Source organism: Suricata suricatta, chromosome 10, assembly GCF_006229205.1.
Source record: "Suricata suricatta isolate VVHF042 chromosome 10, meerkat_22Aug2017_6uvM2_HiC, whole genome shotgun sequence".
Lineage (NCBI taxonomy): Eukaryota > Metazoa > Chordata > Mammalia > Carnivora > Herpestidae > Suricata > Suricata suricatta.
The window spans coordinates 92604829-92631084 of NC_043709.1; the positions used below are offsets into that span (position 1 = coordinate 92604829).

Below are 26256 nucleotides of genomic sequence, written 5' to 3' on the forward strand. Positions count from 1 at the left end.
AGGGACACAGATCAAGGGAGACTACTGAATACTAGAGACGAACCATGGACTGAAGGGGGGAGGGGGTGATGGTCATGGTGGGGGGCACTTGTGGGGAGAAGCACTGGGTATTATATGGAAACTAATTTGACAATAAACTATTATAAAAAAATAAAATTAAATAAAATTTTAAAAATTAAAAAAAAAGAGCTGCATGTTTCCCTGGATGCAAATACCTCTTTACATTGAATTAATACTCTTCAGAATCTACTCCAAATTTTCTAGCAAGGTTTTCTTTTTTCATTCTGCCCCCTACCACTTTACCCCATCCCCCCTCTGTTCCTCAAAACTTTCTTTTAACCTCATGTGTACATATTTTATCTGTATTTTGGTCTATTCTGACTATTTCTTAGTAGACACAGGAGAGAGCTTCTCTTTTTGTTTAAGTATGGAGTCCTGCACCATGTCCTCCTAGTGTTCATGTACTTTCATTCAGGGTCCTATGGAAATATTTTTCTGTGCCTGAAAGTCAGTGGGGTTTGGTATAGAGTCTGTAATGACTGAGTCCAGTGTAGAATGGTGTAGCTGTCTACTAATCGTTTGATACCTCATGTTTATCACTTCGATGAATAAAAAAGTTGTCATTTGCCTGCAAGCCCCTTGTTGAGTGGTAATGGAGAGCTCTGTAACTTATCTTCCTGATATTCATAAATTTGGACCAGTTTCACCCAAGAGTACTTTCTTAACCACCTTAATTCAATTTGACTTTACCTAAGATATTGAATTTAACAAATGTTTCTTAAGGTCCACTATAAAAGAGACTCTGACAACTTCCTGTCTTTTCACAGGATATCTAAGGTAATCTTTGAAGTTAACCCCATGTCTTCCTATTTCACTATTTGATCTAGGTATCAACTGTAAACATAATGATTTCCACTGTTTCAGCTTCTTTTAAAGTGATTTCAGAAAATGATTGGTAAGGAATTAAACATTGCTTAATAAGTATTGTTTCCCCATAAGGCTTAATTTTATGTGTCACATTGGCTGGGCCATGGTGCCCAGACATGTGGCCAAACATTATTCTGGATGTTTCTATGAGGGTGTTTTGGATGAGATTAACATTTAAATTAGTGGACTTTGAGTAAAGCAGATTGCCCTCTATTATGTAGGTGGGCCTCATTCAATCGGTTGAGTAGACTACAAAATTGATCTCCTTCTCCCTGGAAACAAGGGAGAATTCCGCCAGCAGGCAGTCTTTGGACTTGAACTGCAGCATTGGCTCTTCCCTGGGTCTCCAGCTTCTGCCAACCCTATTCTCCCTGCAGACTTTGAACTTGCCTTCCTCCTTAATCAGGTGAGCCAATTTTTAAAAATAAATGTATACAGACACACACACACACACACACACACACACACACACATCCTATCAGTTGTTTTTTTGTAGAGAATCCTGAGCAATACACTCCCATTCACCATCCAGGTCTTTGAGGTGGAAGATTTCATCTTGGCAGAAACGAAACTTTGAGTGAAGTTCTGAAAGCTTCTTGGAGATTCTGAGTAAAGATCTATAGAAGAAAGGGAAGAAAGGATGCTCTGGAGGTCTGATCCATGGCTAGGCAAATGACATGGGGAAAAGAATCCCAGGGAGAGCTAAGGGAGAGAAATATCCTCTTATAATAGTATCCCAGCAATAATCTAAGATACTACATAGGTCTCTGCGAGAGTATTAATAATCAATGCAATTTGATTATTGACTTTAAGATATGTTGAAGTTGTATTTTCAGGTTCCGTTGTATATATTTTCTGTGTATTACTGTGTCGTTACTTCATCCCAAACCACAGGGGACTAGCAGAGCACCCACTCCACATTAAAACCATTTGTATGATATTGGTGTGACATGATTCTAGGGTACACAGTATCTACTCTGCTTTTCCACTGTTAATTCCAGTCTTTATTGCTCACAGAAAGCAGCAAAGCTTTCCTTTTCTCATCTGCCTCATACAGATATGCCCCAGTTTATGCAATGAATGGGTTTCTGCAAAGGTATGTATGTGTTGCACTCCTTTGTGAATTGCTTTATGTTTTAAAGACACATTAGAGGAAGTGACTGTTCCAATGAAACTTTACAAGTATCCCATTTCTTAATGTCACAAACCATTCTGATTCAAGATTGTAACATCTCTAATATATTAGCTGATGAAATTCTGGGTTTTGTTTTAAGAGGTTTCATTAAAGAAAGATAAAACTACCTGATAATGTTCACTTCCCTGAAAGAATTACCATAGAAATGCCTAATGTATTACCAGAAGGTAGCCTAATGTCTCAAATAAATGCCAAGTTGTCCAAATCACACTGATTGACAACTTAATTAGGTATAAATGTCATTATTATTCCTAATCTCCTGCATTTTTTAGAAAGAAAACATTCACACGGTGAAGGGAATCAGAATCTATTTTTATATCCCTAGAGTTATAAACATTTGTATCAAAATATTTACAATAATAGTATATGAAATATCAATCTATTGAAGAAGAAGCCAAATACAGTACTAGAACAACCCACCAAAGTAATGCAAATTACATGAGACATAAACGTCACAGAAATAAAGTAAAAGACAAGGCAATACATGGTTCACTCCAGTCATAGTTTGACTTTCCAACAAAATGCAAGTATCTCTTTTGGAAATAGCTGATACGTAAGTATATTTCTGCACATAAGACAGCTTTCTATAATCATGTGATGACTAAGTCATAATCAAAAAGTTCATCAACCGAAAGTTTTTGCTTGCCGTCTCTCTACCCCCAGCCAAGGTAATCGGGTGGCCTGCCCTCAATAGTCCTTTAACCAGAATGAACACAGAGAAATATACTTAGTCATAGGCCTTTTACACAAATACCACCAATCATGGCATAACAACTCCCCCAAAAGGAAAATCATGTGAGAAATGGGATAAGGAGAGAGCCAGGAAAAGGAAAGTAGGCAAGATGTCTCAGATTCTCCCTGGGGTAGATCTTCTCAGGCAATAGAGGAAATGTTTTCCTAAAACAACCCCTTTAGACAGAGTCTGAGATGGCTTGAAAGAGCTGCTCTAGGCCACAGCAATGCCTGCTTAACCAGGAATAACATATTGCTACTAAGTCCTATACAGAAATGCTCTTATGGCGACAGAGGGACAGTTACCATCTGATTGGGTACCACAAGAGTGTTTGCTTTTATTTTTCCTTAAAGAAAATATCTGCCCATCACCTATATATTTATTTATCTCATATTTTCTTTATCTCATTATTCTCTAATTTTCCTGGGGAGGCAGGCACTGTGTTCTTATCATGACCAAAATCTAGGATGCTTAATACTTCACAATTATATAGCACCTTTAACCCAAGGATCTATTTGGCTTTGGCTTGTGTGTATTTTACTAAGCTTCCAGGATGGCCTTGCCTGACCTGTGGAATGGGATAAGCAGGGCCTCTGAAAGGTGACCACTCCAGGCAGTGTCAAAGTGAAAGCAACCACTGAGCCTAGGAGTCCTGATCCCCAATGTGTAGAATTAGACAAAACATCCTCAAAAGCTATAATTTAGAGGGAGAGTAATAAATCCAGTTACAAGAAACCATGTCCATGTCTCTCCCATTATGTACTTAAAGGGAATACTGATCTCATGGACTTGGGATCCTAAAAACATAACCCTACTGTAGCACTGTCACAAAACTGTCCCTTGGTCCCGTAATTTGCATGGTACTTTTGCCACTGAATTGGTCATTAGTGGCTTTACAGAATCACCAGAAGAACTGCTTTGGCTTGAAGCAAGAGGCCTAGCAAAGTTCATAGCAAGAGGTCTCCATGAGGGACAGCCATGTGAGGTCTTGTGTGAGTTCTGACCATCCCCCAGGCCTTCCACTGTGAAAAGTTCTCTTCCTTGGTTTAACCAGCCCACCAATTTGGCCCTAGGACCGTATCTCTTTCTCCAATTTTTTGTCACAACTACCACTGAGTTTCACAGAGTTAAATATCTGTTCTAAAAAGGGATAAGGGCTCACTGGCCAAAGCCCCTCCTGTATGCCCTTGAGACTGGAATATGATGCTTTGTTTTGGGTCAGAAAGGCAGGATGGCTTCCAGGTTTAGCATATTCAACCCCCAAAACAAGATCTGCTCTTGCTGAAACGTGTACCGCTAGTTGAACTTGATGCAATAGGTCTGAGGACCACAGGGTGAGACCCCAGAATTCGGCCTCAGGAGTGGAGCCAGTGGTGTGGCAGCTGATAGGGCCCCAAGCAGTGTGTGTAACTGAGGACTAATGGAGGCCAGTCGTGGTGGTCGAGGAGGGGCTCTCCGGGGGCCGCATCAAGGGAGCAGCAGAGTCCTAGCCAACTACTTTCTCCTAAGGGCAGAGGCTCGACCATAGAGAACCTCTTCAGGAATGGTTTGGAATTTAGCCTCTCCCACCCTTACTTCCCCTCCCCGCCCCCCTCCCCTCGCTTGGTTTTTCCTGCATAGCATCTTCCGCTTCCCTCCCAGATTCAACGGCTTCCTTCTCCCCACCCCCCGGATCCCCATGAAGTTGTTCAGCCTTATTTCTTTCGTAGGACCAGATAGAGAATGCCAATGATGAAGCTAAAGCAGAAGCAGATCCAGGCCAGGATGAAGGAATAGCCGTGGTGACTCTTCAGGAAGTGGGTTCCATAACCACCGGCATAATGATGAGTATAGATGGACACCCCAACCATGATGCACAGCCCTGCAAGGGGGGAAAACACGTTTAGGTTTGTTTGGTTTTTCTTTTCACATTAAAAAAAGAAAAAGATTGTATAAGTTTTAAAAGATCCTATCTCCCTCATTGGGAAGATAAAATCTGGCCAATGAGCCCCAAAGCATGCTTTGGATTTGCCCTGAACCAACCTCCATGGTTGTGTTGATAAACCAGAGGTATCTGGGCTTTCATATCCCTACTGCTCTGAGTAGCTAAAAGCATGGAGCAAAACACAGAAATTCATGTCCACCACTCAGCTTTCCCTTCTGGATCCCAGCATATGTAGGCAGGCCACCCAGAATACAAAAGTAGCCAGCCTCTCACCAAATTCTGTGTGTTTGGGAAGAATGCCAAAGAAAAAGAACAGCACTGATGCTGTGCACTGTCAGTGGCTTCATCTCTCTAAGGACCGCCCGCTTCCTGCCCTCAAATGTCTACTATACAAGTATTAGCAACAGGTCCATGCAGCCACTTGGTAGCTCCAGGCGCCCGAGGTTTAAACAATGAAGCACCTGACTGTACTTATTCCAAGCAGTGATCAGGGGTTTTCAAAAAGAGAACAAACAACCAGGGGAGAAAATTGTCCAAAGCGGCTTCACTGAGCCATGTGCTTGTCTGTCCGACTTGACAGGAGCACCCACGGTAAGACCTATGTAAAAGCTTTTCCTGTGTAGACGGGAGCCCCCCACTGCGGTACTCACAGCACACCAGCATAGTGGCCCCCGAGAGGAAGAAGCGGTTTCCTTTCTCCATGGTGAAGAGCTGGAACACGAAGACCACGAGAGAGATGACGGAGAAGATGATGGAGAGGATCATGAAAGCCTGCACGGCCTTGAGGGCATCTGTGGACACGGGAGGAGGAGAACAAGGGTATTAGACTAACCGGTCCCCAATGGGCTGGATACACGAATAGTCAGTCCCAGGCATAGCCCTTTAATACGTACCTTCACTGGCATATGACAGGGCCCCCTCACAGATGCCATCCGTACAGTTTTTCCAAAGACCTACTGATGCTTTTGTGTCATTTGAAACTACCCAGACCTGAAACCGAAAGGAAACAAATGGTCATTTAAAAATGAACCCTCTGCTTTAAAAGAAAAAGAAATAAATCAGATTTGTGTCTGAATTAAACCTTAAGCTATATACCAGATAGAGCCACAAATATGGCTCCACACCCCATCCCTTGGTGGAAAAGAGGTCCGACTAAAACAAGTCACAAAGGTCCCAAGAGGAAAGATGGAAGATTGTGCGGCCAAAGAAAAATCACATAGCTTCTCTGGGCTTCACATTCCTCATTGCTTTAAAAAAAAAAAGGGGGGGGTGGGAATTCAATCATACTGGTTTAAAATTCTGAGATTCTAAGAAAAAGAGACAGTGGACGAAGTCATTGGTTTTAAGTATTCACCATCCATATATTCTATCAAGATTGTTTCATGTAGGGACCTAAGGAGGATAAAAACAAATGCTCAACTGATCAACTGGAGGCAAATAGGCAACATAGGGACTAAGGAAATAGCAATACGTCTGGGTGTCAAAAAGCCACTTTCATCTAACCAGAAGGTTGTAGGGGGACCTGAAAGTAGAAGAGTGACCAAAATGTATTCCCCAAGGCTCACTGTGGTGCCAGTGTCCCTTCCCATCTGGACCGAGAAAACAATTATTCTTTTGAAAAACAAACACCCACTTCATGCACACAGAGCACCTGTTAGAATGAGCATTGCTGCAATGACACAGCCAGGAGTGCGTGATCGCCTGCTCTTGATTCAATAAACAGCCATGTGCCAAGCCCCGTGTTAGGGGCTGATAATTCAGATATTCAGCACTTTGGCCTCCATTTCTACAGTTTGAAGTCGTTTATCAGGCTTGTGATCCTGAAACACTCAGGGATGGTGTGCAGAATGGCCAACCCACAGTCCGGTGGAGGCCTCATGGGTGAGGATTCCGTCTTATCACAGTTATACTTAAGGTAGCCCTGCTTATGATCACCCCCCCCCCGATGTTAGCAAAACTCTTCTATCTGAATTTAAAGCACATTTGTTCTTTAACTATAACATGGACCTAAAAAGATTCTGGAACTACCGTTTGCCTGTCTAGTGATCGGTGGCCTTGATCCTTGTGTGCAAGGAGCTGTCTTGTTTCTTTCTGAGAAAAGCACAATAAAAGCAAATTTGATGCTCTCAACTACCACTAGAGGTCAGAGCCGTCCAAGCTTCGGGGACGAAAGGCTACTGCTACCTCCGTATTTTCATGTTGTTTTGTTTGAGTGAGTTAATTCCGTGGAAGCAGGTTAATCTTGCAAAATGCCGCTTTCACGGGCTACTCTCAGCTCAGAATTTGAATGTGTCTAGCAACCACGGCTTATCCTCTCTCTCCCATCTAGCATTCTAATCAAGGTTTCCAAAAGGAAGAGAAGTTCTGCTCCTGCTGCATACATGGGTGTCCTCATTCTACCCTGAACAAAGGCTCTCCCTCACCGAGGCGGGCACCTCGGCTGGCTAACACTCCGGCCTGGAATGCATCCCTACGCTCCTTCCACCGCCTTCCGCGATTCATCTTCTGCCAAGAGACCCCGCCCATCTGCCCATCCTCCAAGCTCCACCTCCGCAGAAGATTCTACTAGAGACAGAGGAAGCCTCATTGTCTTCTCCAGCCTCTAGATGCCTACGGCCCTGGCTGCACACACTCCTGTAGACACTGGCTTTTATCCCCCTGCTATTTAACCCGTCGAAGCGTGCATGTGGGTTTATTTTTTTCCAGGACTAAACTGTGTATTCACGAGGGGCAGCGGTTGTGGCTCAAACTTCTTTTGTAGAACTTTCGGTAAATATCCAAAGAACTTCTGGGTGAATGAATGAAAGAAGGAACATCACTCACATTGGCAATGGTGGAGACGAACAGCATGATGACAGTGGCGATGTGGACCACAAAGATACCAGCCAGTAATACCAACATCTTGGCGTTTTGATGCCACACAAGCAAAGAGAGTTCTGAAAAGACAGAAGGGAAGAGGGGGAGGGGGAAGGTTACTGTCAGATTCAATAAGAGGATTCAGCTTTCCCACATGTGTGGGCTATCCGCTAAAATCAGAAGGAGTTGCAATAAAAACCATCACAATTTCATTATAAATTCCTGAAAACATCTTGTTAAGGTAGTTTCCTAAGTGCCCATTTGTCTATTTACATACACCTCAATCTAAACATAATTCTGCTTCTCAAGCATTTATATACTCATCTATTTAATACATACTGCTTCAAAAAAACCGCACATTTTATCACTGTTAATGTTTTATTTTGTTTGTGTTTTAAGAACCAAAAGTAAAGTTTTGATTTTTAAAAGGCCTTTTCACAGTTGTAATCTTCAGATCTCTGTGCAACAATGTCATATAAATTTCCATTTTCCACTAAGGAAGTGCCCATGCCTCTATCAAACGGCTCACCAGCGATATTAATAGTAGTGGGTTCCTTCTACAGAACAGCAGCTATTACTCAAGGCCCAGAGACGGAATAGGCTACTAATTTGATCCCTGGCGAGCTATAAAATGTGAGAGCCACAACTTCTGTTATTATAATGTTGTTTGGTATTCAATAATTATAACCACCTAATTACCGTTTAATGGTCTGATCACCTACTGATGGAATACTTCAGATTTGTAGTACTGCACCTGAGCCTTTGCGCTGTGTGTGCCCTGTGGTAGGGGCTCTGCTTTTGTCTCGGGTAGGGTGCTGTGCTTCTGTTGATGCGCTATGTGGGTTCTGGGGCTTTCGAGGCATGCAGCCTGAAATACCACTAAATGTGCCGTCTATTTGTGCATGACATTTACACAAAGTCCAGTCCGTCAGGACTCAACGGAGAAGACAGGCAAATGCGTGAATCACGTGGTAGAAGGAGTGGGAAGGAATAGGCATTAAGAATGCGTGTAGATAACAGGAGCATTCCGCCATAATCTCAGCAAAGGAGAAAAAGGGAGCCCACTGATCATAAGAGAAATCGTGAAGAAGGGAGCCCATGGGCCATATAGAACGTATGGAGATGCACATGGGAGTGGCCATTGGGATTTATGTCAGCTGCGGAGGGATGCTTCATCATGCCCAGGACAGTTACGATGTAGTATAGGCTCAAGGGACTTCAAAAGGAAAGAGCTGGAGGTGGATGTGTGGATGTCCCCACCTAGGGAGGAGATGGCTGTGCACATCCTGCAATTGTCCTGCTTCTCTCTCTCACTCCACCTAATTTAATTGAAGCTTTGAGCGTGCTGGAGCCACTTTCCTGCTGTCCCAGGTATTTAGTGGCCAGCACTGATGCTATCGTCTTCACACTTCAGGTGCCTTTTATCTCCTCTCACTTTCCTCATCAGGTACTCAAAGTCTAGAATGTTCTAAAACAAACAAAACCCCAAAAAAGCTAGAATGTTCTAATGTAACTGAAGGAGATTTGCTCTTCACAGGCCAGGAATGAGAGGCGGACACTGTGCATCCCAACCCTCTCCAACAACCCATGCCTTCCTTCCCAGTCCCAACACTTCCCTTCAACCCAGACTGCCTTGTAGGAATGTGTCCAATTTCACTGTGAGTGACAAAAATCATGAAGTTTATCCTGCCACCTCAGGGGAGAGCTTGGCGCTTTCATGCCTGCTATTAATAATCTTCCCACGCGTTCGAATTCCTTTTTGCTTCTCGCAGGTTCATGCGTACCTCCACAATTTTTTGCTTGACTTTAATGCCCAGTGAAAAGAGATTTCTGAATTAAACTGGTGGAATTAGAATCATATAAAGTCACTTGACCTTCCAGTCTCAATCTCCTCTTATATAAAGGGGGGCTGCAATGTTAATTGCACAGGGAGATATAAGGGTTGCACTGCATCATGTATGTAAAACTAGCACAGTGCCTGCCACATGGCAGGCGCTAATAGGGTTGCTTTGGTTGTGGCTATTTGCGTTCCTGTTATTATTCTATGAAACCGCGGGTAGCTGTTGCCAAAATAACAAGTCCGTCACTAGGCTTCCCTATGTTACTAGTAGGATATCTGCAATGTACTTCACAAAGCAGTGTGGACAGATCATTTTGGTCCCTTAGAAATTGTCATTATGCCTAATACCTGCCCTGTGAGTGGAGAGTCCACTAAGAACACACGCTCAGGAATCAGAAGGAGAAAACTCACTCTTCTCAGCCCTGTTTGAACCATCCTCCTGACACTCCCAAAATTCACACCATCACTGGATCCTGATCTTGACCTTCGTGGGTAAAGGAAGTGGCTGACTTGGGGGATTACAAATTATTACATAAGGAGTCATATGTTTAATCCTCCTTGGTCTCTATAAATGTTTTTTTATTCCTTTGGCTTCTGACAAACATCCTTCTCCTAAGAATGGGAAATGGTTGAAGGGCCAAGAATGGAATACTGTACACCAAATGAGCCTTCTTAAATGAGGTGGAGGAAACATGTGAGCTCTACCTTGCATGCTGTTGGGAATTCAGTAGAAATTTCCATCTCCTTGGGTTGCTATATAACCCTCCAAAGTAAGTCTGATTCCTTTCATCCCTGCTCAGCTTACACTCTCCATTTTGATGACTTGAACATTATTGCAGTCCACACACCCTTCTCCTACTGAATATCCACCCCAGCCCATCCGCCTTACCCCCAGCCTCTGGATCTCTCTCCTGATCTAGAGGGCAATGGGCTTATGAAGGAGAGGTCCTATAGTGCCCTGTCGTGTAGTGTTCCCTTTCCTGAGGGCCTGGTACTCCCCCCCCCCCCCGCCCGCCCCATGTGTTTTGTGTGTGCTCTGCTCTTTGTCCTGGCTGTTTTAACCTTTAGGCCAGTCATCTGTAGATGCTCTCTTTGCCTGAAGTAAGCAGTATTTGCTCCCTGGACTGAATGTGGCATAATTTAACTAGGCGTGCTCTGGTCCGCTTGTGAAATGAGACCTGTAGCCCCTGCCACCTGAACCTAGGCTGGATCTCACTCCTGATCTAAGTCAAAGCCCCACCTGATCATTATTTCCCTGCCTTGTACAGGCTGGAAGAGTGGGTTGGGGACGAATCAAGTGACTCTCTTTCATCTTAGATTCCTGTGATTGTGCCACATCTATCTACCATGGAAAAGAGCAAAACATCTTGGATTAGCAAGAGTGCTTAGTGTATAGACCACGTAATTCCCTCTGCTTTTGGTTGCTGTATTCAACCAGAAGTAGAGGGTATTTAGCTGGAGAGAGCACATAATGCATAGAATTTCTCCATCTTTTCACTGCCCCCAGTTGGTCAGGTTTTACTAATGTCATCCATTGTCAGGTTAGGAGAGCTTCCATTGTTTGCAGTGGCCCTCCCAACACATTCAGAAACAGAATACAGTATCTTCTCAAATCTCTGACCTGGATTGCTCCTAGTTACCCAGTCTCTATACTAGAGTACCCCCAGCAGAGAAGCCCTCACCCAGAGGCCAGGTGACAAGGCAAATCTTGATCCATTCATAGACAACCATTCTACTTAATGAGGGAATGTCTGGAGATCCGATAGCAGAGCAGAATGGGAGTAAATAACAGAAGGGCTCATGCTCTTAAAACTTCCAGCCACCCTCTGCCTGCAGCATAGCTTGCAGGGAGACTCATTCCCTACCTTGGTATGTATCTTGCTTCATACAAAAGCACTGAAAAGAGGCCATTTCTGAATATTCATATCATTGGAAGTATTGACTGCTACAACTTTCTTTCTTGGCAGTTTGTTTTGCTCAAAAAATAATTGGCTTCTGCCTCACACCTCTCTAACATGCTTTGGATGCCATTCTTCAGTGAAAAGCATTCTCTTAGTCACAGCTGAACAGCTCAAACCAGGAAGTACAAAATAACAGCATTGCAATTCTGAATAACTAGGTGCCATGCCTACCATTCAGAGCATTTGGTACACTGGGCAGTCCCAAAGTTTGTTGGTTGTTAGGGACTTCCAAAACATTATTTATGGAACTCTTGGTCCTGAGCCAACTGAACTAGTGCACTCACAGTGTTCTTAAAGGCTAGGACATCCACTGACCGTTCTATGTGAATTGCCAGGAACCTATTTCTCCACTTATTACTGTAAGCAGAGTAGGATTTCTTGAGACAGGAGTGCTCAGGGCTGGGTGGGAAACTGAGAAAAATATGGAAGGCATGAATTTTGACTCAAGAGAGAAGTTGAGTATAAAGAGAAAAGGAAGTTCAAGACTTAGAGCCACACATCAGCTCTCTGATATCCATTTTCTGTTCTTTCTCCGAAACACACAGGCCAGCCAGTTCCCTTTCCACCACCGCCATCTTTTATTCCTGACCATGCTTCCCCTTTTCTTCTCAAATTGCGCAGCCCACATAGGAGCTAGTCCCAACACAAGCCTCATAACACCGACCATTCTAGATTTGGATTAAGTTCTTTGCTGAAAGAAAATTATCACGTTAGTGGAAATGACCTTGAGAATTACAAATGCTGGTGATTGGAGCTGTAAATGACTAACTAATGTGGGATGGGGATCAGGAGAATAACTGTCCTCCCGTTTGTCTCCATCCATGTAAATCTTCATTGTCTTCCTTTTATGCCCTCCTACTCCCCTAAAATATGAAAGAATCAAAGGAACACAGCTTTTGAGACTGCTTTGCCTTCATTTAAAAATTTTTTTTAATGTTTCTTATTTATTTTTGGAAGACAGAGAGAGACAGCACGAGCAGGGGAGGGTTAGAGAGAGAGAGGGAGACACAGAATCTGAAGCAGGCTCCAGGCTCTGAGATGTCAGCACAGAGCCCGACACGGGACTCAAACCCACGAACCGTGAGATCACGACCTGAGCGGGAGCTGGACGCTCAACCGACTGAGCCACCCAGGTACCCCTTTGCCTTCATTTTTAAGATGCTCTGAGCATGAGAAACCAATCAGGCTCCTGTGGACATCTTTCCTTTTCTGATGGGAACGTAATACAGCAGAGACGTGGAGAATAATTGGCTTTTAAAGATACAGAAGAGGAGTTTACATGTTGGTAATTCGGCTCCATGGTTATTAAGCCAAGGCCAGATACGTTCTTCCTGCCACAGAGTATGTGTGTTTACTGAACTGCTACCACCAGAGTCTGGGAGATTCACTTCTTTAAGGGTGGTCCAAGTCACAATAACTGGGAGCAATTCAAGAGAGTAGGAAATAAAAAATCCACTCTTTCAGCAAAGGAAGAGGTAGAAATCCTGGACTTCAGTCACTGAAGAACTAGCCTGAGCCTGGGGGTGTAACATAATCAGAAATGGGGGCGAGGGGTCAGGAGGAGAGAGGCTGTGTGAGCAGAGGGGGAGACGCACTGAGCTCAAATGCCATGATTCACTGGAGAGTGAGTGAGAGTCTCCCAAAGATACAGGGAGGCATCCTCTGCTAGATGGGGCAAGAGAGCTTTCTGAGAACATGCAAATCAGCTGGCTAGCCAGAAGACAGCTTGGTCATTTTCCTGACGGCCAGGCTTCTCTAGGGAGAAGGGAGAAATAATGGCCGGCTGCCAAATTCCCCATCTCTCCTTCCTTTCATCAGTTTTATAGCTCAAAACACCACAGTCAGGTCATGAGTTCTTCCTCCATGATGTATCCTTCATCTGTTCCTTACTTTCTGTTCACATCGTCCTTGCCCAGTTCAGAGCCTAGCCTGGACCACACCATCAGCCTCTCCCGTGATCCTCCTTCTGACCTCTTCCTTCTCTCATATATCCTCCGTGCCTCTTTGTTGTCCGACCTTGTCACTCCTCTGCTCAAATCCCTCCAAACACCTCACCACCGCCTCCACCAACCACCAGAAAAGAGGCTCCAAACACCTTACTCCGGCCCTGGGAATCCTGAGGATTTGATTTCCAAAGATAAAGCCTTGCTTTTAAGTGCACTTCCTCCAGGAACTACCTATCAACATTTTTTTTAATATTTTTTAACATTTATTTATTTATTTTTGAGAGACAGAGGGAGACAGATCATGAGCAGGGGGGAGGCAGACACAGAATCAGAAGCAGGCTCCAGGCTCTGAACTGCCAGCACAGAGCTTGACGTGGGGCTTGAACCCACGAACTGTGAGATCATGACCTGAGCCAAAGTCAGACGCTCAACCAACTGAGCCACCCAGGCACCCCAACATTTTTTCAAAGAAGTTCACATCCTGCCTTCTCTAGGAGGCCTTCCCAGATACATGGGTCAGAAGTAGTCATTTCTCCACTATGTGATAACTTCAAATCCTTTTTATTAACACCACTAGTGGCAATCTGCCTGGTAACAAAAACACTTACGGCAATGTTTGGCTCTCTCACCACTAAGATTCTAAGTTTCAAAAAGGAGAGTCTTGCCTATGACAAGTAGCAAGTAAACGTCCATTCAGTGAGCATATAAATGTTATTAGGAAGGCAATATTTTTTTTACATACACAAACTTTAGTCTTATACAGTTTTTAGAAATCAATTATACATTACTATAACTATGTATTGAGCATTTTATTATATGCAAACTCTGTGTTGCATGTTCCTATGTAAATACCTGTGTAAACATATGAATATTTCCTGAGTAATTTTGACATTTGAATATACAAGGGTATATATGTGTTTGTTGCCTTTTACTTAAGAAGATAAAAGTGAATATAAAGAAAATATCTTAAAGTTCTAACCATTCATTTGTCCACAGATTTAACTTTTCTATCTCTTTAAGCTATAGAATCCTTGGACTGAGAAGGGGGCCTTAAAATTCCTCCCCTAAATAAACCTCAGCTACAAATCTATACCAATGGAACTAAGTCATGCTTAAATTCCTCCAGTCACAGGGAGCTCACTACTTACCAAGATCCTCCCATTAGAAAGATCCTTCAGATAATGCATCAGAATCTGCTCTTGGCAACTACTACTCCTGATCTGAGTTTTACCCTTAATCTACAGCTGCCGCTTCAGGGGCGCCTGGGTGCCTCAGTTGGTTAAGCGTCAGATTTTGGCTTAGGTCATGATCTCACAATTTGTGAGTTCGAACCTGCTGCACTGATAGCACAGAGCCTGGAAACTGCTTCAGATCCTGTGTCTCTCTGCTGCTTCCTTGCCCTCTCTTTCTCTCTCTCAAACATAAATGAACATTAAAAAAAATTTAATAAAATAAAAAATAAAGCTGAGTCTTCAGATATCCTCCAGAATGGTCACCTTTGCAGCAGTACTTCCAGGCTATCAGAGAAGTAACTGAAGGGCGTCGCCTTAGATCCCCAAACCTCAATCATGACATAACACAATCCTGATTTTATTTGACTTTAGACACGACTCCATCTTTTCATTGATTTATGTTTTTCTGATTGTGAAATCTGCATCTCTTCCCGGGTAACTGTAAATGTTGAAGAAAGCTTTCTCACACCATCTGACCAAAGACATGGAACTTCCTGCAAGGCTGGAGAATAGATGAAAGACAGAGCTGCCCCAATCACGTGATTTCCTCCAGTCGGCCTCTATCTCTGTGCCATCTCCCTTAGCGTGACACCCAGCAGCGGCCGCTCCTCCCTAAGGACACGGAGGAGAGTGGCAGCACCAACACCTTTCTGTCCTCCTCGGATCGTTCAGCTTTGGTTGGTTTGTTTTTGATGTGTTTTTGTCCCATCAAGGATCATTTCGGTTGGCAAAGTGGATGTCCATTTAACACAAAAGCAGAAAAGGAAACACTCTTTTTTGGGAACAGTCAGAGAGGATGTGTCCAGAGGAGGAAAAGGTTGGGATTAAAAGCAGGCTGAGTGGATGAGACCTTGGCTGAGCTGTTCTGGCCATTGTTATTGTTGTTTTATGTCAAGAGTACTTTCCATTCCAAATGTTGTTTTTACGTAGGGGTGGGAGAGGCGGGTGTTAATTCCTCCGTGGGAAACATGTGGAGAGAAAGGATCCCAAAGGGCCATTTCCTCCTGCCTCTGGATTTCTGATGTTTGGCGTGGAAGGAAAGAATTTCAGGTTGTACCTCACTATAACCACATCATTATGGGGCCTGATGTTTTTACGTGCAGGGCAGTTTTTATGATCAGGAAAAACATCAGGAATCAAACTGCAGAAGTAACTACGGACTCTAAGGGAAACAACTATTTTTTCATGGAGGAAAGGGGACTCCATCTTCAAATGTGGGCTATGGATAATAAATGGGGGTTATTACAGAAAGAGTAGTGTTTGATTGGTATAAAGTAGCACAGACTCTCGCATAGTTAGTGATGAAGAATGCGGGGGGCAAGCATGGTATTGAAAAAAAAAGGGAAGGAAGGAAGGGAGGGAGAGAAGGAGGGAGGAAGAAAGAAAAAGAAAGAAAGAAAGGGAAGGAAGGAAAAAAGGCAAGCACCTAGTAGAAAACAGAATCTCAAACAAATTCTGCCTCTAACTGCTGACTTTGGGAAAATCATATCACCTTTCTGGTTGGTGAAAAAGAATCCATGTGAACACAACATGGATTCCAGGTTCAGATCCTGACTCCCTCACCTCTTTTTTTTAATTTCAGATTTGTTGAGGTGTCATTGACATATTAAATTGTAAGATCTGTAAAGTATACATTGTGGTGATTTGTTGGCTCCAGCACTTTTTGACCGTGGTCTGTAGGCCTCACTTAGACACCCAGTGTGAGGATCAAGAAGCGCATGCCTGATGGAGCAAAGGCTAGATGGTTGTTGGTGATTCTTTTTGTTTTTTTATGTAGGATGAGAGGCTCAGGCCAGCAAAATGGGCTTTAAGCTTCTCTGGAGGAATCCAAGGGCCAACAACTACGCTAAAGGCAAACAAGTAGCATGAATCTTGCTTTTACAAATGCTCCCAAAGAGGACAGCCTCCCTCTCTCTCTCTCTCTCTCTCTCTCTCTCTCTCTCTCTCTCTCTCTCTCTCTTTCTCTCTCATCTCCCCTTGTCTTCCTTTGTGTCCAAGAAGGAGGGGGTGGATCTGGCAACATGTGCAAAGGCTCAGGCCAGACCGGGGCTGTGACGCAGGGCCAGCCCACGCCCCCAGACCACAGCTGGCCAGGCCACCGGGCGATGGCCCCCAGGGTGAAGACAGAAGCTGTTGTTGTCTTCTGCTTCTGACAAAAGAGGAGTGTTCTGGCCACCAGGATGTCTCTGAGGGAGAGGTTGCCAAGACAGTAACTAGGGTCTGGGAAGAAAATCAAGGTGTGGCCCAGCCCAGGGGCACTTGGGCAGGTCGACAGTAGGTGGCAGCAACATGCTTCGACCAGCAAAGCTGCTGCCTGGAGAGCCAAGGCCGCCACCACCCAGAGGCAAGTGTGCCTGGTGGGCCACAGGCTCCCTTGCTCTTGGTGACAGCACTTGTTTAGAGGTGTAGACGTTCTTTAGTCCATTGGCTGAACCAAGGAGAAAATGCACCCTCCCCATGGCTAAACCAGAACAGGAACTGAAATCCACAATCTCGCACCCTCCAGGCCGAGCCCCCCTCCACTCCAACACGATTTTCCCCTATGTTTGTCTCAGGGTTCAGCAGACATTCTAGACCTTTTACAAGAGCTACCCTTCACTCCGTTCCTTCCGCCACCTCCTAGTTCACCAGAGGGTCAGCAGTGCCCCCTCAAAATGGCTCCAGGGGCAGCGGCTCCTTTGTGTCGTATTGCTGAGGAGGCCCACAGCAGAGCCACCAAAAAGCCCAGACCAGCTCCCCACACTGCAAGCCCTAAGACGGGCTTCCAACACCCCTCCTGGCCCCCACCCACAGCACAAGGGTCTTTTCTCCACCAAAGCCACATCTGGCAAAGACAAGCTGGGACACACCCGCCAGCCTAACTCACTAGTTCAGGATACCAACCCTGTCTCCTGTTCCCCATCTCCAGCTCCCCACCCCCAGGATGGGATCTTTGATTATTTGAGAGAAGTCAAAGTATCAAGAACCTTCTTTTGCTCTTGAAAAGAGGAGCAAAGCATCAAGGGAGATCACTGCCCTGTTGGCATAAATAGTCAATGGACATTCAAATGACACCAAGGATGTACTGACCAACATTTGTAGCTTGGGCAACACAGGGGACAAATATTTGACCCTGAGGAATGTTCTGAAACATTGAGGTGGAGGGTTGGTGGGGGGGATGCAGGGGTGGGGGGGCAGGCCCAGACAAGAAGAGAGGAAAATAAGAATGGAATCCTCCTCACACTTGTCCCTGTCTTTCTCTTTCCAAGTCGCTCTGTCTCCCTTAGCGCTGTCCAGCGACACTTCTCCCTCAACAACACAAGCCTGAGGAAACACCTGCCTTTGTACTCACTCCCTCTTCCTCCTCTACAACTATTCAACTGACTATGCGAAGATAGAAGATTCGCTCTCATCCACACCTTTACCACCACACCCTTGCACTGCAGGGTCCCCCTCCCAGAGAAGAGGGTGGAGTTCCTTTCCCAGGACCAGCTCAGCTTCTTCCAGGACCTGGTTTGATTACTGGTGAGGACTTTCTGTTGTCAGTGTCTTCACAGGCTTCTATGGCCTGCCTCCTCTGATCTGGGCTGGCACCCTTTATGTTTAATTAATCAAACCTCTTCCTTTTCTTCCAAGAGCTGGGTGAATGCTCATTACTATCTGATGACAAGGTGAAAGGAATCTCAGAATGGATGAACCCAGGAGGCTGCCCTCAACCTTCTGTAAAATGCCCTGCCATGCAACATGTTGCCTCAGTTAACTTGCCCTTTAACTTTGATAGACTAAACTATTAGCATGAGCCAAGGGATTCCTCAAAACAGGATGAAACAACCTGAGAACAATAGAATCTCAGAGCCCTTGGGAGGCCTTGGAGACCATCGAGTTCAGTTCCCTCCATGAGGAGGCAAATGACCTGCCCATGGTCACAGGACAGAGTGGGGACGAGACCAAAAGACCCAGCTCCTATTCAGCCATGTTGCATCTGCCCCAAGACTCTTACCACCACTCTCAACCTACGCCTGTGTTCTCAGTTTTAAGAGGAAAGAATTCATGGAACAGATTCAGGAAATACAAAAGCTGCCGCATTCTCAACAAGTCAATGGCACCAAGAGGAGGAGTCCATTTTAGTTCCAGGGAAATGCCCATTTCCAGAACAGGGAAGAAAATGCTGACCCGAATATTTCTTAAAAGGAACAGAGAGAAGCAGTAATATCCACAAGAGTACTTTTATCCTTATATTTCGATGCCAGTGGATCTATCAGTTAAATTGAAAGAAATTATTTCAGAGCGCCAGGGACTGAAGTGTTACAAAAAGTGGTCTCCAGACATATGTGTTTGGGGGGTGGGGTATTATGAATTCAAGTGGACTTCTAATTGGAACCATATTTGAGCTCCCGGGATTACTGAACAGAAATCCAGGATCCTCTAAGCAGAACTGGGAAGAGTATTAGAAAAGAATTTCATGGTCAGAAATTTTCAGATCTACACTGGCGAAAGATTATGAGCTCTCCAAAGACTGACATCCATTTTGCTGGCCAGTAATTAGTCTGGGGTTATAATGGATCAGCAGCGCACTCCTGTAGCTATCATAACAAGTGGTAACAATGGAAAGGTGAGAGCTACATGAACTATAAACCAAGTTATGGGATGACCCCAGCAAGGCCAAGTTAGAAGCCTGTGTCCCTGGTATTGGGTCGATTTAACCATCACTTCTGAAAGTAGCAACTGGGTGTGTCCCCTCTGGGGCTGTGCACCCGAGATTCCCAAATGTCTCTGAGCTTTTGTGTTAGGCAACCTCCTATATACATGTGGTAAGTTAAAGAAGACACCCTATTCATATGTTTAAAAAATGCAAGACCTCAGAATCAAATTCTGCCGATATGTAAGGATGACTATGTGTATAGTTTTAAAGCTTTAAAAGTGCTTCCTGCTCTTTCGGAGTCTTAGGGAATAATAATAATACTGATCTGTCCGGTTTTATCCATTAAACATTAATTAAGGGTAAAGTGTTTAGAGGATAGGGGTAAAGCAACAATAAAAATGTTGGTTAGATTGCTGAATAGATATTTTCTGCATGCCCAGGAACAGAACTAGAGGTATAGAGAAGCTAATTGTGCTGGACTTAAGAAATTCTAATAACTAGAGGTGGCTGGAAAGTGGACGGGTGGACGTGGGGGAGCATGGAGGCTCTCACTCTGAGGTGGTGAGCACCCTCGTCTGGAAATTTTAAGGAAATGTAAAGTGGCCATCTGTCCAAGGTGGTGTAAAAATAGGACCTCTGCATATGGTGGAGATTGAATGAATTGATCCTTGAACTGCGAATCTCCCTCAAACTGAGAATTTGATGAACAAAATTAAAGACAGTGTAAATTTGCCTTGTGCCCTTTTCTATGGCCATTTTTCAGATATACTTGCCATCAGGCTCTGATGAGTCTACAGAAAAACACTGTGCTTCATCTATAAACCTTCAGGGTCTCTGAATGCTTTCTCTGCATCAATCCCGGTGCCCCTAGCAGGAACCAACCCCCTCAGAACCCCCCAGACCAAGCCAAAAGGGTCTGCATCCCAGGGTGGTCTTTACGGAGCCCACTCACAAGACCCCCGGCGTCTGGATGACCCCTGGGAACTGCATAGGCCTAAGCTGGTCTCAGAAGGAAGCAGGAAGAGTTGAGAAAGTCGCAATAAGTCTTTCTAGTGGCCAGTAGAAGGGATGCCGTTCCTTTCCTCAGAGATGTGCCCTGTAGTCCTGGGAAGGAGCCAGCATCTGTTCTGGGATGTGATCTACTCTGGGTTGGCCCTTGATGGCCTTCGGCCAACTCCCAGGACAGTTCAGTGCCCTCAAACAATGTAAAATCTGGGGGGGTCCTCTGACCAGGATGCCAGACCGGATGCCCTGCAGCCCTCCAGACAGCACTCCACCCCCACCCCATTCTTCAGGAGTCTGTGGTGGAATTCAATCCAGCTCTGAGGGTGGGAGGCTGCAGGGGGGATAAATAACCCTCACATTTCAGGATTGTCAAAGACCTTGAGCTGAAATCCAGAAAAACTCCTGCAGCTAGAGAGCTCCCTCACTACTTCTCAGAGGCAGTGGGAAAGGGAGGAATTGGAACAGCATTTAAACAACTGCCCTCAAACTCCAGGAAATAACATGCACTGTATTTTCTCACTTCTAGAACTACAGTGTAATGTAAAATGCACACATATACACACACATACACACACACACACACACACACACGAAATGCAATTTGCGATGGCTGACACCCCCACATTTGTCCATATTTTTTATTTGCTGACTGGTTAAATATCGCTTATAGCTTTAACTTGCACAGAACTACAAGAGTCGTACAGGATTCGTAGAATGCCATTGCTATCAACTTAATAATGGCTTCCTTGAATCCACATCCATGTAATCTGGAAATAATAAACATTTTAAGCAAATGTGGGAGTTCCCTGCATCTTGAAAAGTTTCCCTTGCACTTAGTTAATCATCCCCTGGAGGGCAGTTTTACGAGGCGCCTTGTCTGTACAATGTACACAGGCTGATTACATTGAAATCTTCTCTTCCAACGAACTTTCTAAAGGAAAAGCCTAATTTCATCCAACAAGCTGAATCCTGTCATTTTCCTCATCTTGTTTATCTGGAGGAAAAATAAAAACCAGTATCTCTGTTGAAATGGACCACACCTCAAACAAAATGCTAACCTAAAAATACAACAAGTCAGGAGCACCTGGATGGCTTAGTTGGTTAAGCATCCAACTTCGACTTTGGCTCAGATCATGATCTCAGGGTTCGTGGGCTCGAGCCCTGCACTGGGCACTATGCTGACAACTCAGAGCCTGGGGCCTGCTTCAGATTCTGTGTCTCCCTTTCTCTTCCCCTCCTCCCCCCTCTCAAAAATAAATAAACATTAAAAGAAAAAGGCAAATAGAAATCACCCTTCTTCCTTTCTCCAGCTTCACTTTACCACTAATACGACTGTTTGCGTTTGCACAACCACATTCTGGAAGAGTGGGAAGATAAAATGTTCCAAAACAATCACAGCCTTCCATCCTGAAAGCTTCCACATCCAGCTAAAACAATTCCTTTATTATTTCTGATGATAATGATTATTTCTTTTCACAAAGAACTAAAATTCAGCCGTTTCTGGGGTGGAAGCACAAAGCCATTCAACATTTTTTTTTACACCAGATGAAGTTCCCCTGCCCCACCCTCTCCTGCAAACCCACTTTCCCTCCCACCTCTCCCCATCCTCCACACGTGGCCAAGACAGATGGAGCTGGAATCCACATCAGGCTGGTTCCACCAAATGAAACTCTTCTTCATTTTACTTGACACACCAGTTGATTCCCACCCCGCCCCCTCCCCTCTACCTCTCTGTTTTCTTTAAACAATCCCCCCTCCCATCCTGTGGGGAGAAAAAACACTTACATTTAAACAGAAGTGAATGAACAAGCTGAAAGAGCGGTAGTAAATGCAACAGCAAAAATAAACAGAAAAGCATGTATCTACCTATCATCCAAAAACGATCAGCAAACAACCAAGAGAAACGGCCCAAGTCCCTAAGCAATTTGAATCCAAACGGACAAACTGGAAAGCATTGGGCAAATCGGTGTGCCCTTTCAAAGGCATGTAGTGCTTCCTTGTGAAGAAGGAGCTCCCTAGCCCAGAGTGTCCCCAAATCCCTGCTCCCTCCACATCTTCACAGAGCAAGGGCCCAATTACTGCAAAGCAGAATCACAGCCCAGTCCCGCAATTACTCCCCACCCTTCTCCCTGGGCCCCCCAAACCCCTGGTCAAAAGGCATTTTTCTGAACCTTATGGAAAAAGTTGTCTCAGTATCCACTTTCAGCCAGATGTTTCAGAGAGTTCAATTCAGAGAATCATAGAAAAATAGGAAAAGGAAAAAGCAAAGCTTAGGTGACTAGGTGAGAGGAAAGAGAGCAGAGAAGGAAAGAAAGTTTGCCAAGCTTCCCCGCAGTGTTGAAAGCTATCCTACCTGAGGGTCCTAAGTGACTGAGTCTCCCCGAGTGGCAGGAGCTGGTGGCTGCCTGGTCCGCTCTTCCGAAGGTATGTGGCCACAGTGAGGGGAGGGACCTGACTCCCGAGGTTATAAGTTTTCCAGCGCTAGTGTGCTGGGGTGTGTGATGGGCGGTTTCTTTTCACTGCGTTTTAAAGGAGTTTCTATGAATCAGTCTGCCTTAAAAAAAAAAAAAAAGATTTGTTGGTAAGCTACGCCCTGTTAGGTTGGCAGTTGGTCAAGAGAGGCTGGGAGTGAGCCATCAATTCAAAGAAGCCTGTTTAGGCTCTCTCTGACTCACACACAGACCACAGTGGAAAAAGGAGTGACATTGCTTCAAATGAGTAATAGGAGTCACACAAATAGATCTATTTACCGAAGCCCGTTCCTCCTCACCAAAAAGGAGACTCAGTTACCATGGGCATTGGCAAACACACAAGTTATCTGTCCAGATGTACATCTGGGGAGGGGGAGAGGGAGGGAACAGGACAGGGCCCTGCCCATTGAAATCCTAGCTCATCATCAAAGGAGATTCCCATTTCTCCTCCCCTGCCTAATGCATCGGTGGTTGCCCGCTGTCAGAAATGATCAGATTTAGTTCTTACTTGCTTCCCTGCCTGACTGAAGTGCACCATCCTATGGGCAGCTGTCCTGAGAGAAACAGAACAGGACACAACGAAAGCCCTCATAATGCCTCTGAATGATGGAGCACTGCTTAAACAATCATGCTCTGTGAATGAACACTCCTGTGGACTCCTCACATTCGGGAGCAAGTCCTCTAGTTAAGAACTTTGCTCTCTGATCTCCATGTAATAATCATCTGGACCTTGCTCCACAGTTGAGCTTTGCTGGGAGGGGCCCTGGAAAGTCACCTAGTCCTAGCGCCAAGGCATTCCACTAGAGAGGAGAACTCGGATGTTGGAGTGCAAGCCCAGCTCTCCACTTACTTGCTGTGTGGCTGTGGATAAATCAGCCTCCCCAGGCCTGTTTCCTTGTGTATCAGATGGGGGCAGAAGGTACCCATTTCACAGAGCTGCAGTGAGAAATAACATGGAGAGGGCTGATAATAATGCTCAGTACCCAGTAAGCACTCAGTAAATATTAACTATGATTATTGGACTGAAGGAGAAACTTAGGCCCAGAGAGATGACGTGACATGTCCCGGGAGCCACCATAAATTAGTAGCAGCAGCATAGATCCAAGTCTGCCACATCCAGGCAACTCTATTTCTGTTCCCTGCTGCATTGCGACAACCTATTTTAATTTTAATTCAAATTGCTCTTTTACAGTTATGCATTTATTCAACCAAGACATCTGCACGTTGCCATGACTGTGGCACTGTTCAAAGCTCTGGGTCACAGATGTGAGCAAGATCCTTGCCCTCTTGGGACTTCTATTCCATAGAAGAACCGAGGACAGATTGTGGCTATTCACCAAAATGTTGAGGAAATTAGATGGTAAAATTAAGAGGTGAATTTCAGTTTCTAGTGTGTCACTTCTCTGCATGTTCCAAATCTTGTGCAATGAATCTACATTACTTTGGCTTTTAGGAAAAATATTTCAAAATGTAAAGGAGAAAATATTTGCTGAAGTGGATGCTGGGGAAAACACACACACACACACACACACACACACACACACACACGCATGTGCACGCACATACACTGATTTGATACTGCATCTTCGCAAGCCCCTGAGGACTGAATTTTGTCCCCATAAGGATGAGAGTGTAGATTTCTCATTAAATACTGATGATGTGACAGAAGATTGCATCAGCTTCTCATATTTTTCCTCACCTCCCCCTCCCCCATCACTCATTTGATAATAAAAGGTGCCTGTTTGAGAAAAGCCACTCCCAGGAGTGGGTTAAGAGGCCCTGTGATCTCTGAACAGCCTAAGCCTCGGGGAGGGGAGGATGGTGAGGCCCGGGAACCCTCCCTGGGCTGTGGGGACAGAACAGCCAGCACATTCTCTCTGAGCCTTCACCTTTAAGATTGCCTTCACCTCCAATGCCTTCTACAAGTTTCAAACTCCCTCCTGAAGAGAGCTGGGCTTTAGGCAGAGTCCTAGGATGCTTGGGCATATGTGGTTTGGTTGCATTTTTTATAGAGAAATCTTGAGCCAGGAAACATTGGAGGAGAGGTGCTCTGGGGTTAACAAAGGAGAAGTGGAAAAGTCATTTCATCCTTCTGGATTCCCACAGTGGATTTGAAAGGGAGAGACAGTGCATTGAGAGAGGGGTCCTGGAGACAGGACTCCAAGAAATAGGAGCTCTAGCTTTTCTCTCCCACTGTCTGGTCTTGGGGTGAGGCAGTGACCCGCCTTCCTGCATTTCAACTTTAAAGTGAGTTTATGTCTTAGCCTTCCAAATGGGCTTAATAAATCTCACCCTCCTGTGTACTTTTGCAGGTGTTTAGGGTTTAGAGAGAAAAATCTTAAATGCTTTGAGCTTTTAAACACACACACACACACACAAACACACACACACACACACACCACAGAGTGGTATCATATAAAGCAAAGTTGTGTAAATATTTGTAAAAGATAAATGCCAATCCAAGATTCCTAAAGGCTCCTAATTAACCATTGAAGTGTTACTGAACTTATTTTGTAAAACAAAGTCATCAAGTCTGGGAAGGAAATCAGATCTGTTCTGGCTGAAACTCCAGCTCACTATGCCTCTGGATGTGATTAAAATGTTAAGTCTGATTCTTTCCATGGCCATGAGCTTAAGGTTGTGGGTAGGAAAGAGTTCAGGAGTCTAATACCACGTAGGGCTGCAAGGCACACCTCTTTCTGCTCTCTCCACGGGTCTTTTCAAACAGTTTGGGGTAACTGCCTGTCTCTTCTCCCCTCCCATGCCCCTCATCTGGAGGGTAGATTAGACTCTTTTGTTTTCCATGTTCATAAAGAATCAGGCAAAATTTCACTTGATCTCAGTAAAGTCATTTATTCTTGGGAAGGAATGTCCCCTCTTGCCCAGTGCCACAGTGTTACCCTCAAGTACCAGAATATTTTCCCCTCCTTTTGAAGCAATGAGAATCAACTTCTGGCACAATGCCATTTAGGGCAGATTTTCAAGTTGGAGCCGGCGTAAACACTTTTAATGAACATATGAATCAAGGGCTTTTAATGATGAGATACAAGGACAGATCTCTGAAGGTGGATCTGGCCCCTTATGGCTCCCAGATAAAAAAAAAAACTAATAATAGCTTTAACTTGTTTTTGCTCAAAGTCAGTTAGCCGAAAAGAATCTCAAACATGTTCCCCAAAGCCATTACACGTGCAGAGATGTCAGTGCTAATATTAGCAAACACAGCTTGAAAGGTAAATAAATTGAAAGTTACATAGTATCCTCCAAAATCAAATGGCTGTTTTTTTTTATGTTTTTATTTATTTTTGATACAAAGAGAGACAGAGCATGAGAGGGGGAGGGGCAGAGAGAGAAGGAGACACAGAACTGGAAGCAGGCTCCAGGCTCTGAGCTAGCTGTCAGCACAGAGCCCGACGCAGGGCTCGAACCCACAAACGTGAGATCTGACCTGAGCCAAAGTCAGAGGCTTAACCGACTGAGCCACCCAGGTGCCCCTCAAATGGCTGTTTGTTCCTTGCCACTCCTATTTGCAATTTGAGCATTGACCA

The 26256-nt window shown here is 44.6% G+C and overlaps 1 protein-coding gene across 1 annotated transcript; it reads right to left on the reverse strand.

Annotated features, from left to right (window-relative positions):
• Positions 1 to 4500: 4500 nt before the first annotated feature.
• EMP1 (epithelial membrane protein 1) lies at positions 4501 to 22764 on the reverse strand. The gene is made up of 5 exons (XM_029955117.1): positions 22594 to 22764; positions 7603 to 7715; positions 5673 to 5769; positions 5430 to 5570; positions 4501 to 4716 (listed from the first exon to the last, which is right to left on the reverse strand). Exons 2-5 carry the CDS (start codon positions 7678 to 7680, stop codon positions 4550 to 4552), a joined length of 483 nt encoding a protein of 160 aa, XP_029810977.1. The 5' UTR covers positions 7681 to 7715; positions 22594 to 22764; the 3' UTR covers positions 4501 to 4549.
• Between the last annotated feature and the right edge of the window lie 3492 nt (positions 22765 to 26256).

Bases quoted from the DNA above. Each gene is read 5' to 3' on its own strand.
- EMP1 (XM_029955117.1), bottom strand. From the start codon at position 7,680: ATGTTGGTATTACTGGCTGGTATCTTTGTGGTCCACATCGCCACTGTC. The intron at 5,770-7,602 runs GTGAGTGATGTT...TTTCGGTTTCAG, and splicing joins TCGTCTCCACCATTGCCAAT to GTCTGGGTAGTTTCAAATGA. The intron at 5,571-5,672 runs GTACGTATTAAA...CCGTGTCCACAG, and splicing joins CCTGTCATATGCCAGTGAAG to ATGCCCTCAAGGCCGTGCAG.